Source organism: Microplitis mediator, chromosome 9, assembly GCF_029852145.1.
Source record: "Microplitis mediator isolate UGA2020A chromosome 9, iyMicMedi2.1, whole genome shotgun sequence".
Taxonomy (NCBI): domain Eukaryota; kingdom Metazoa; phylum Arthropoda; class Insecta; order Hymenoptera; family Braconidae; genus Microplitis; species Microplitis mediator.
Genome location: NC_079977.1, coordinates 16,527,076 through 16,540,410, shown reverse-complemented (window position 1 = coordinate 16,540,410; position 13,335 = coordinate 16,527,076). Strand labels below are relative to the sequence as shown.

The 13,335-nt window shown below is 30.6% G+C and overlaps 1 protein-coding gene across 1 annotated transcript in view; it reads left to right on the top strand.

The window, feature by feature from the left end:
- The first annotated feature begins 2,529 nt into the window (after positions 1 to 2,529).
- LOC130674848 (putative uncharacterized protein DDB_G0292438) overlaps positions 2,530 to 13,335 on the top strand; it is a 47,237-nt gene continuing 36,431 nt past the window's right edge. Inside the window, exon 1 of the mRNA XM_057480279.1 lies at positions 2,530 to 2,907. Within this exon, the coding sequence (XP_057336262.1) occupies positions 2,853 to 2,907 (55 nt within the window). The 5' untranslated portion in view covers positions 2,530 to 2,852. The remainder of the gene's footprint in view (positions 2,908 to 13,335) is intronic.

Genomic DNA, 13,335 nt, shown 5'->3' with positions numbered 1-13,335 from the left:
TATTATCTTCTAACGTTGCCAGCGAACGTAGAACAACGTCCATTTTACAAAATCGGCACGAGTAAAATGAATTCAAATTTTCCACAAAACCAAGAATAGAATGTAAACCCAGATTATCACCTAAAATTAAGCCGAGTTTGAAATATATTTTCTTTTTTTCTCTACCTGATAAATTAATTTCCAGGCCGGTATTCTCTAATGCCTCTAGTTCTTGAATCGAGGTTCTGAATACTGCAAAGTTACCATATTCTTGTCGATCTTTCGAATAGTAAATAAGTGCATGAAATATTGAAGTTAAGGATTGTAGGTACGGTGGAAAACAAGGCATCGAGAACAACAATCGAGAACAACAAGGAATGAAATGAGATGATTTCAGACAAGGGTGAAGTCGACTATCCGAACTACTGAGGGCCGATTTTTCTTAGAGGGAAGTTAAAAACGTACTGATATTTTTACAAATATCCAAATCAAAATAATATCTTGATTTTGACTTGCTAAGAAAGTACACGCAGAGAATTTTATGGTATTTTTTACATAAAGACCTGGGTCAAAAATAAAACTTGATTCAGGCTCGCTTCGCCTTATTTTCTTTTGAAGTTACCGATTTGCCGACGATTTTTTGATAAGATCTCGACTTTGTCGACTTAAATTTAAATTTTTTCAACTTTTTGATCTTTTTTCATCTTAATTTCAACTTATTCGTCTTTACGTTGAGCACGATAGTCATTCACATTACTTTTGACTTGCTAAACCAAGTCGAAAAAAAGTCATTTATTTGCCTTACTTTCGCCTTAATATATAAAAATTATTTCACCTTAGTTCTGACTTTTTCGACTTATAATTTTAGTCGAATAAGTCTACATCAAGTCAGTTTCGACTTGATTTAGACTTTTTCGCCTTAAATTTTAAGTCGAATAAGTCTAAACCAAGTCAATTTCGACTTGATTTCAACTTTTTCGTCTTAAATCGTGACTAAGTAAGCCAGTTAAGTCTAAACCAAGGCGAAAACTTAATATATTTCATACCTCCGTAAAAAAAGTCGAGTTTGTCTTGTGAAAAACGGCTCCAAATTTCGACTTAGTAAACCATGTCTAAATCAAGTTTTATTTTGACCCGGGCGAATTTATAGAAAAATTACTTTAGTCATAGGGCAAATATACCAGTGGTTAACCGGTTAAGGGTTTTTAGCCTTTCAGCTTATCGTATATCAATTACTATGGGGTGAAAGAGGGTAATCCAAAGTTTATATCATCTTTAAATAGTTAAATTTTAGAAATGTGATGTTGTTTATTCAAATTATTATCGAAATCACGTCAAAATCACATTTTCCGTGTGGTTAAATATTGCCGCCTCAACCATCTTAATCGGATAATTCGTTCGAAAGATATAGTCGGAGAAAAAAATGACGAAAAACAGTTTTTCGCGTATATCTTTGAAAACGATGGAATCAATCATAATTAAAATTTTATCAGCTTTAAAACTCAATGAAACACCGATTGCCATATCGAACATCAAGATCTGTTGATTGGTTCAAAAGATATTGATGACAAAAAATTATAAAAATAACAATTTATGTCATTTTTCCCGGATACATCACAATGTAATGTACTAAAATGTGTTCAAAATCATACTAACTTTTCGTCGTCAGGGTCTTTCTCGATCATCACATAATGCAATGCAATTCGTTCTGTAGTTTAAATAATATTAACCACAAAAAAATCGAAAACACACCTTTTCATACATTTTTCTCGGATCCTATATCTATTAATGCTCTGATCTTTTTCGAAAGTCATTGAAATTATTTTTATCATTGACATTGATTTCTGTCTGAAAACATTGATTTTTTCAACATAATCGTAAATAAAAATTTTAAGAACTCTTGTTTATCAAGTATTTCGATGTCTTCAATTTTTCAAGCTCAATATAAAACGTACAGTTTTCGAGTTTAAAAACACCAATGTTATTAAAGATCTTGAAAACAACGAGAAGTTTTAACGCTGGCCCGCAGCTCAACGGATTTATCGATTTTTTTATTCATAAATAATAGATCATCTTCAACGATTCATATTCCTAATTTTTTCAGTGCAATAAATAAATATTTGAGTGCTAATTTAATTAGATTATGTCAGTTTCTTAATCAGAAAACAAAAAAAATTATCAATTTTATTAATTTTCTCTATTTAAATTAAATTCAATAAATTTTAACATGTTAATTTTACTCAACAGTCCTCAATGTTAAATAATTTAAAAATATAAAAAAATATATAGGACAACGCGTTTTTGAAAAAAATATAGATGCAGCAATACATTTAATGATACGTGTAATGAAATTGCTGGGCCCAGGGCTCGAGACAGTATCCCCCACACGCGTGAGGGTGGTCGGTATTGGCAATGGAGAGGGGAAAAAGGTAACTGGTTGATGTGTAGTGTGGTGTAGTATAGTCACTATTGTGCTGGTATATAGTGAGCCGAGGTAAGATGGAGAAAAAGAGGAGGTGGGACTCAGGCATCAGTGAGTGAGTGAGTAGTGAGTCCGCAAACTGAGTAACTGGGAGTTGGATCACGGGACTACTCAGTCACTATAAGATCGCCAAGTCGCACAGACTCCTAGGTGCTGACAGTTTTTTTTTTTTTTTCAAGTAAAAAAATTTTTTTTTACTTTCAAAATTCCAGGGTGATTTTTTTTAAGTTTTTTTTTTTTTCGATGACTAGTTTACCGAAAAATCGTGAATTATATTTATTTACAATAAATGAAATACTTTTTAAATGTAAACGGAAGTGAGTAAGTGGATGATAAGAAGAAATTGTATTGGGAGAAGACGGATATCCTCCAATAGGAGAAAGAGGAAGCGATGATCTACGGGGTCCTAGTGGCCGGTGCTATCACCCTTGCCACACTAAGTCGGTGTGTGTACATTGCTTATTTATATTATCATTACATTTACTCAAACTAATATTCGTGTAAAAAAGATATTTTTTTTTAATGAATTTAGATCGATACTCAGATCGTAACACAAATATGACGTTTATCTTAAATTTGTTCTGACAACTTTTCATCTCGTAAATCCGTGATTCTAAAAGTATTTTATTACGAATTTGAAAAAGATTTCGACTGACATTTAGAGGAATTTGACCGAATTTTTACTATACTTAGCATATAGTCAATTTTTTAAATTCAAAAACTTTAGAAACTTCTTTTAGTCTAACAAGTCAGTATCGACTGGAAAGAGAATTTATCACGTATTTAAAATAAGCATCATGTCATTTTGATAAAAATTTGATTAATTCGTAATTTTGACGTAACTACAGTTGTTGGGGCGAATTCATCATACGACATATTTGTGTCACGATCTGAGTTTGGTAATGAAATTTAGATCTAAATTCATTATGAATACAATTTTTTTTACACGGGTATTTAAATTTATCATCTGGGATGCATGCCACTTTCTATTTATATATTAATTATATAAATATTTGCTTACTAATCTCTTATCGATGTTTATTATTATCATATATACACTTTTTTTTTTGTTTATTTTAATTATCGATTGTTTCACACGTCGTGCGCCACCACCGCCGATGAGATATCATTGTTTAATCTTCATATATTAAATACTAAATAAATATAAAGAACAAAGCTAACTTTATAATCAGACAGCTATTTGATATTTTAAGTAAATTTATTTTTTAAATTTAGGCGGATAAATTTTTTTGTGTATAAATGAATTGTTGTGGAGTCGTGAAGAATAGGGTATTTTTTTTTTTTTTTTTTTTTAATGGGTTGAAGTTGATGTTGGTGTGACACTAGTTGTTGGTTTTAGATACACAAGATTATTTGCACGAGGGAGTAGACACTGTCACATCAAGGGTCCTTCGTATTTTATATTATCCTGTGTATATATTATGGTTGTCAAGTAGAGATTACTAGTAAAGTTACAAAGTCAAGATATATATAAGAATGTTGGGTAAAATGAACAGTTGAAAAATTTATTGAATTAAAAGTTAATGAATTTTTTTTTTTTTTATGGATTTGGAGTGAAAAAATTTTTAGTGGAGAAAAAAATGGACAGTATAAATCTTTAGGTAAAATTATTGGAGTATGACATGCAAGGAATTGAGAGATGAAAACATTTTTTTGCTGTTTTTAGTGATTTCGAAAATTCTGAAAATTATTATGATTTCTAATCTAGACTGAGGATATTTCTGTTTGATTTTAATAAAATTCTGTGAAATTGACTTTTTGATGTTTCATAAGTTTGCCGGCTCAGTGCAATTGTTTTTTTAAGAAGTAATTAGATATGCGAAAAAATAATTTAGGACTATAAAGATTTTAGATCGATGCAGATATAATTCTTTCATACATTAGATCTTTTAATTTATATCAATATATTGTCGATGTGCGAATAGTGTTCTAGACAAATGTTACGATTTGATTCGAAATTCAAATCGGATAATTTATGAGTTTAAGAATTATTTGACGAATTTGACTATTTTAAAATTATTTGTAAGATTTTGAATCATTCACAAAGATCGAAGTATTCGTAAGCTTTCAAATTATTCGATTGGACTTTGAATACGCGGATCAAACTTCGAACATAAAATTATTACTCACATTTTGAAGGAGAATAAAAAATTAAGTATAATAATTTACTAATACTGCAGATTTTTTGAATAATTCAAAAATTCACGAACCATTCAGTTTTTTTTAAATAATTCAAAAACTTACATGACGTCTTACACCAGAAAATATATACTCGGGAATATATGTGCCGGAAATATAACATATCTACGACATTACTAAAGATATGTCGCATATATACTATTTCTTCGGAATATATATTTTTTCTGACCTTATCAAAAATAATTATCGGAGCACTTGTTTTATTATATTTATTTTTTTTTTTCAGTTCAAAATTTTTAAATCAACTATCCAACTTCTAATAGCTCTAATATATTTTACTTTGACATCATTATTACGTAATTGTGTATATTTATATATTCGATTTATTTCAAATGTATTTGTCGCACTCGTTTTCGTACATTGCGAGTATTTCTGATGCTATCGTCTGCTTCTCTATTTGAGACATACTTATTTATCTTGCGAGAGTTAAGATACATATAGACAAGTTGGTCTTGTGATAAAATAAGTTGTCAAATAGGAGATTTAAATTAAGTTACAAGTCTGTTGTCGTTGAACGATTAATAGTAATCTTATTTCCATGCAATTTTTCGATCATGTATTTAAACGCATAAACTTATGACAGGAATGAAAAATTGGGTTGTGATAAATTGTGTCTCTAGGAACGTTTGATAAATTATTTGCTCATAAATCTTTATGCTACGACTTGGGCAAACATTATTTTGATTGACGGAGCATTAAATATCGCATTCTACGCAGGTTTATGTTAATATAATTTTGTAACTATTTAGATATATGTAGATCAGTGCTGATCTATTTGATCAAAGCAAGAAAATAAAAAATTATCAAGTAGCCCGAAGTCTTAAATTTATTTTCGAGAGACTGAAATTTGATCGGAAAAATTAATTTATATCTAAGATCTGAATCCGAAATTCTATTTAACTCTATTTATTTTTATCACGACTTTTGTAGATATATAAAAATTTTGACTTGAAAAAAAATTTCGGGATCTTGATTATAAAAAAAAAACGATAGTAGTTTCGGGTTTGAAGGAATTGATTATCGAAGTCGCATAATTACATTTCGGCATAAATGGGACTTGAGCGTCAAATATATTTGACAGATTTGTTTAATTGTTTTATATTTTTACATAAATAAAAAAAACTATATTCTATTATTATCAGCTGCGACATAAGTATTGATATTAAATATATTTTTAATTTCTCTACACACTGTAAAAAATCCGGAGTGAATTGGGAGTGAAATAAAATTCGAATTCACTCCGGATTCACTCCGCCACTCGGAGTTCCGGAGTTTTAAAAAAATCACTCCGCATTCGGAGTGAATTGGGAGTTTTTTTTTAGCGGAGTGATCTCGGAGTGACGCGGATTTTATTTCACTCCCAATTCACTCCGGTCCGAAGTTTTAATACTTAAATAAATTTATATTAATTTATATGAAACTGCTAAACGATGTGTGTGTGTGTGTGTGTGTGTGTGTGTGTGTGTGTGTGTGTGTGTGTGTGTGTGTGTGTGTGTGTGTGTGTGTGTGTGTGTGTGTGTGCGTGTGTGTGTGTGTGTGCGAGTGTGTGTTTGCGTGCATGTGTGTGTTTGGGTGTGTGCAGGTGTTTGTGTGCGTGTGTGCAAATGTGTGCATGTGTGAAAATTTGTGCGTGTGTGCAAATTTGCGCGTGTGTTCGAATGTGTGCGTGTGTGCAAATGTGTACGTGCGTGTGTGTGCGAGTGCGCGTGTGTGCCTAAATATGTATGTGTGTATGTGTGTGCATATCAGCTGATCAATAATGTAATACGCGAATTTTTACTTCGATTTTATTATGTGGAGTTATATTTTATAAATAATATTTTTAAAACTCCGCTCCGGAGTGAATTTCACTCCGGAGGGATTAAATTAATAAAAAATTATCTACTCCTCGAAAACTCCCCTGCGGAGTGAATTTCACTCCGAGGGGAGTGAATAATTAAAAATTCATTCACTCCGCATTCACTCCGGATTTAATCCGCATTTACTCCGCGAATTTTTACAGTGCATGCATAAATTTTGTTTTAATTAAGATTAGAAAACTGTCAAATAGCTTCTGAATGACCAACTTATAGCATAATTTTTATATAGAATATAAAGGAATGCGGGGCAGCGGCAGGGTACCCCTAAAATTTTATAAAAAAAGTTCGTTTTCTAGATTTTTTCAAGCATTCAAAAATCACTTTTGTAAACTTTTTCAAAAATCGAAAGTGTCAGTTGAAAACTGACTTGATTAATGATAAAAACTATGAAAAATTTTTTTTTTCTCTGCATCTAGTAATGATATGAAATGTAGTTTTCCTTCATATAAATTTCTTATAAGAAGATTTAATTTAATTAACTTCCAGAAATTATTTTTTTCATCTTTATTAGCGGGTACCCCACTTTACCAACAAAACATGAATTTTTTTTAACGGCAGCTAAAAATTTTTCCATTCACTTCGAATTTCTCCTTAAGTACCCCGTTTTGTCCCCCCCCCCCCCCTACTCCTGTGATTATCAACATTTACAAAATATAATTTTTTTCTGTTAAAAAATAGTGTCTCATTTTGCCCCACGCATAAAAAATAATATCACATTTCACCCTACTCTCCCCTGATAGACTCATATAGAATATGATGATCAGAAATTATTTAATAAATAATTTTTATGATTACTAGTCACGTAACTTAATCGCTTTAACTTATTGTTGATATTTTTTTATCGAAAAGAATAGATTACTCCCAATGTAAAAGAATATGCAAGTATCTTAAACTGAATAAGTTTAATCGAGTACATTACAAGAAGCAAAGTTATAAGCTGCACGGTCAGCACAAATAAAAAATTCGATGATGTAAATATTTTCGTTTCGAGGAACCACCGATCTGCTCAATCAATTTTACAGTATTAAATTCATCCGGCAGTATTCCAGTACTACGGTAGAAGAAGCTTAACCTGACAAATGGGATAGTAGTTTCAAGTTGTGATGTGTTAAGTTTAAAGAGTTGCACAGAAATCCATAGATTTTATCAGCCAATTATTTCGTTTGCATCATCATCTTTATAAAATGAGGCTCAAAATTGGTTTTCTTTGTATGTCTCTTCATAAATTGATTGGAAATTGAAAATAGTTATTATCAGAATTTTGTATAGAGCATAAAATTTCCTAAGATCTTATCGCCCTAAGGATTTTTCACATGATAGATAAATAATAATTTTGCTCAATCGTAGCAGTTTGAATTATATAAGAGATTCAGTCTGAAAAATCATTAGGCCCGAGACCAAGTAGCCGAAAAAAGGGCCAGGTAGTGAACACTAGGCTGAAAAAGGGCCGATAATTAAGCTGAAAATTTGGCGACTCAACTTCTAGGTAAATGTTCGGCCTATTTATTAAGAATAATGAAATTTCGGCTATATAACCTTTGGCTTCTTCCGATAACATTCTACGGCTTCAGCGAGATTTCGACAAAATTTAGGCCTCATTGAATGAAAGTCAATCGTTTCGGCGTGTTTTCAGCCAAATTTACACGCTTAAAAAAAGTGCTATCACCATCTTGCAATAGGAAATGATTACTATCTGTATGTGATAATCATTGTCATGTTTTTATGTTACCTATCCGTTTCTCGTATAGTAGTAATTACTGTTGCCGATAGTAATAGTTACCATCTAGACAGTAATATTTCTTATGCACGGAAAGAAAATTATGGGAACTTTTGCTATGCATTATGGGAATGATTCCCATAATGGTATGGGAATCATTCCCATACTATTATGGGAATAGTTTCCATATTGGTATAGGAACTATTCCTATAATATTATGGGAACTATTCCCATAACGTTATGGGAACCATCCCTATAATATCATAAAATTATTTTTTTGCACAATAGTGTAGAAATTTCCCAAAATTTGAATTTTCTTGAATGTTTTGTGCTGACAAAAAATTCTTGTTAAAAATTTTAATGTTTTTTGCCAAATACGATTTTTTTTTTCAATGTTTGAATTTTTGTTTTCATGTTTAATAATATTTCTGTGTATTGTAGAAGTGATTACCACACTTCTCTAAATTAATTTTTTCATGATAATATGGGAACGATTCCCATAATATTATAGGAATGGTTCCTATAATAGTATGGGAACTATTCTTATAATATTATGGGAATGATTCCCATAATGGCATACGAACCATTCCAATTGCATTATGGGAATCATTCCCATAATATTATGGGAATAGTTCCCATTCTATTATAGGAACCATTCCCATAATTTATGGGAATCGTTCCTATAAATTATAGGAACCATTCCCATAAATTATAGGAATGATTCCCATAATATTATAGAAAGTATTCCTATAAATTATAGGAACCATTCCCATAAATTATAGGAATGATTCCCATAATATTATAGAAAGTATTCCTATAAATTATAGGAACCATTCCTATCGTGTTATGGGTATCATTCCCATAATTATAGGAACTATTCCTATAATTATGGGGAACATTCCTATAATTATAGGAACCGCTCCCATAATTTCTGGTCGTAATTCCTATGATGGTATAGGAAAAAATTTCACAAAATTATGGGAAACGCTGCCATAATTTTCTTTCCGTGTCTGAAAAATTTTTCAATGTTGCCTTCTGAGATAGTAATGATTATCATCACGGATAAGAATGGATATCATCTCCGATAGGAAAAGTTAACATACTCTCTATACATGAATAAGTGAAATAAGTGAATACTCACTAATTCTGAGTGCCAATCGAACCACTTTTTGGAATTGGTAGTTCGATTTGCACTTTGAATTAGTGAATATTCACTTCTTTACACTAATTCATTTTTAGAGAGTAAAAGAATGAGAATCAATAAAATGTAAAGATGGAATAGTTACTTTTTTAAGATGGCAAGTATTAGCACTTTTTTTTCCGCGTGTAGAATTTTCGGCGTATTTTCTGTTAAACAATTTTAACCGTGATCACTTTTGTTTATTTTCATTTTTATGTACTCGAAATAACTTCTCATACTTTAATAAAAAATTTTTTGAATAGAAACTCTAATTTAATCCTAAACTCAGTTTTTTCTCTCTTTTTTCAATCAAAGATTCAATATTTTTAACTATCCGTCGTAAATTTACCAATCGTGATTTTTTTTATTTACCTTAAAAAAAAATGATAAAATTGGCTTTTTTTTACTTCTTTCACATTTTTTGCATAGTTAATAATTTTTACTCAATAGTACATACCTATACACTTATTTAGAGTAGTTATGCGATAATTAAACATTAGCTTTATTTTTATCACCAACAGTTACAAAAATACACAGAAAATTAATTTGACAAATACGTAATTTTTTTTTTTAATTGACGTCAAAATAACCCATTGCAAAATTTTACACTCTTCCATGTGTCATGACTTATCCCTTATCATAGATAATGCTTGAAAAACAAAATGCAGAATTTTAAGTTTTCAATGAAATTGATGATGAACTCTTTCAGACTAAAGTAATTTGGTAAGGAAATTTATGATGAAATCATACTCTTAGCTCTATTTTTCTGAGACGATGACGAGAGCGGAAGTGCTTTGACACTGAAAATAAGAAACATCTATTACAGTTCTTGAATACAAAATATAAACGAATCTTAAAAAAAATCTGACTTTTTGTAGAGTGAATTTACACGGAAAGAAAATTATGGAAAATGTTCCCATAATTTTGTGAAATTTTTTCCTATACCATCATAGGAATTACGACCACAAATTATGGGAGCAGTTCCTATAATTATAGGAATTTTTCCCATAGTTATAGGAATAGATCCTATAATTATGGGAATGATACCCATAACGTTATAGGAATGGTTCCTCTAATTATAGGAATGGTCCCTATAATTTATAGGAATACTTTCTATAATAATATGGGAATCATTCCCATAATATATTGGAACTATTCCCATAAATTATAGGAACCATTCCCATAACATTATAGAAATGGTTCCCATAATGGTAAAGGAATAGTTCCTATACCATTATGGGAATCATTCCCATAATATTATGGAAATAGTTCCCATACTATTATAGGAACCATTTCTATAATATTATGGGAATGGTTCCCATACTATCCTGAAAAAATTAATTTAAAGAAAAGTGTGGTAATCACTTTTACAATACACAGAAATATTATCAAATATAAAAACAAAAACTCAAACATTAAAAAAAAAATTTGTATTCGGCAAAAACATTAAAATTTTTAACAAAACTGTTTTTTTTTTTTTAACAAATTTAGCGTCGAAGAAGCTTCATATGAATCTCTCCATATCATGAGGGAAATTTCTACACTATTTTGCAAAAAAAATTTTATGATATTATGGAAATGGTTCCCATAATATTATGGGAACTTTTCCCATAATATTATAGGAATAGTTTCCATACCATTATGGGAATAGTTCCCATAATAGTATGGGAACAGTTCCCATATTGGTATAGGAACTATTCCCATACCATTATGGAAATGATTCTCATAATGGTATAGGAATTGTACTCATACTATTATAGGGATGGTTCCCAAAATATATGGGAACCATCCCTATAGTAGTATGGGTACAATTCCCATATTATGATGGGAACTATTTCCATAATGCATAGCAAAACTTCCCATAATTTTCTTCTCCTGTATCCTCCTACTGAACTATAGCTAATGTTTCAAGTACGTGATTTTATTAGTCGCGAAATTTGGATTAATCATCACTATATGTGACATGAAATCAGTACTGATGAAACAGATAGTTATGATCGATTGCTATTACACAGGTCGAAATTTAAAGTGTTGATTTACCCTCTTTATCTGATAAGATATATGCATACATTCGGCTATCGAGGCTCAAAACACAGTTGAATAAGGGTATTAAGGGTACAATTCCATTTGAGCGTTCACACAATATAATAAACGATAGGTTACAACTGCAAATGAAACCTTACTCTGGTACTTGTGTCTGCTTTTACCAAACGTAAGACAATTGTACAGTTAACAAAAACCTATAGGTTTCTATAACTTTATAAAGTTATCTTCCAAAACCTTTTTTTTAATGATAAAAAAGCTCTTTATCGGATCTTTGATTACGAGTAAAGGAAAGAGGGAAAGGCGGAGGTATCAATTATAAGAATGAATGACTGCCATTAAAATTTTTGAGTTAAAAAATCATAAATATTTTTAAATTAATTTATATATATATTTATATAAGATTCGTACAAACCGGAAATAAGATTCAAACTGCTAACGACTTAATTTATTAATTTCATAAAAAATTAAATTACTTTCGAAGATCGATGATGCTAGTAAAAGATCAAAAAATAAACTTTATTATTAAATACTGATCGTTTCTGGTTGATCGGATCCAATGTTTAAGTTTTCTTAAAGCACTAGTGCATCCTCTATACTCAAAATTTCACAAAAATGTGCGTGAAATATTTTTATTCTACAATCCGAGTTATCCCAATGTTCTAGATAGAATACTGGGGTAAACTCGGAGCTACTCAAAGCTACATCCACTACTAAAATTCTCTAGATTGCACATGCACCTTAAATGTAATGGCAAACGACTGTAGTGTAGTCCATCATCATACGTCACCTTAGGTTTATAACCTAGCCCGGGAAAAAATGATCAGACCTGACCATACCTGCTCATGTATGATTAGGGCTGAAATTAGACCTGATCATGCCTGTTCATGTATGATCAGGTCTGAAATTAGACATGATCAGGCCTGTCCATGTCTGAAGCGTTAAATACGTTTAGGCCTGATCATGTCTGATCCAGCCTGATATATGGGATTTAAAATCTTAGTTAGAATTAAATATAACTAACTTAGTTATAATTATATATAGCTAACGTAGTTATGATTATATATAACTTGTATATTATTTCGTATAACTATAAATCAATAATTAATAAATTAGATATAAAATTTTCAAGTCAACTTAAAATTCAAGTCAATCTCTTAGGTCAACGGGTAGCGGGATAAACTTTTGAGCGCGAGGTCCACGGTTCAAATCCTGCACACGCCCGAATTTTTTTTTATTTTTATAGAAATAATTATATATAATTGTATATATAATAAGTTATACACAATTATATATAATTTTCTAGGGTCATTTTTTATCTATAATTTTTTACCCGGATGGGCATGAACAGACATGAACATACCTGATTAGACTTAAACATGCCTGGTCAGGCATGGTCATTTTTCATGTCTGATCAGGCCTGAAGACTCATGCCTGTTCATGTCTAATCAGGTCTGATCATTTTTTACCGGGCTTGGTTTTAAACGACATAAAATATATATTAGACTTTGTATTCGGTTATATCTAGCCTTATGGAAAAATATTGATGAACACTATTGAAAAACTATAGTAGTCAAGTATTTTTGGGCACTAATGATTTAGTGTCATTAATGCGTTTAGTGTCAATACTTGGCTTAGTGTAATTTATGCGTGTGGTATTCTTAGTACATATTCTCAGTATTTTTAGTGTCATAAGCGTGTGGCACTTATTCCATAGTATCGATGGTGTAACCCGATATAAAAACATTAGACCCAATCATATATACTTCTGATTACTACTTGTACTGATTAATTGATCTTTATTAATTTATTTATCGATGAAAAATTATTCTTCATTACTGGGACTCGAACTTGG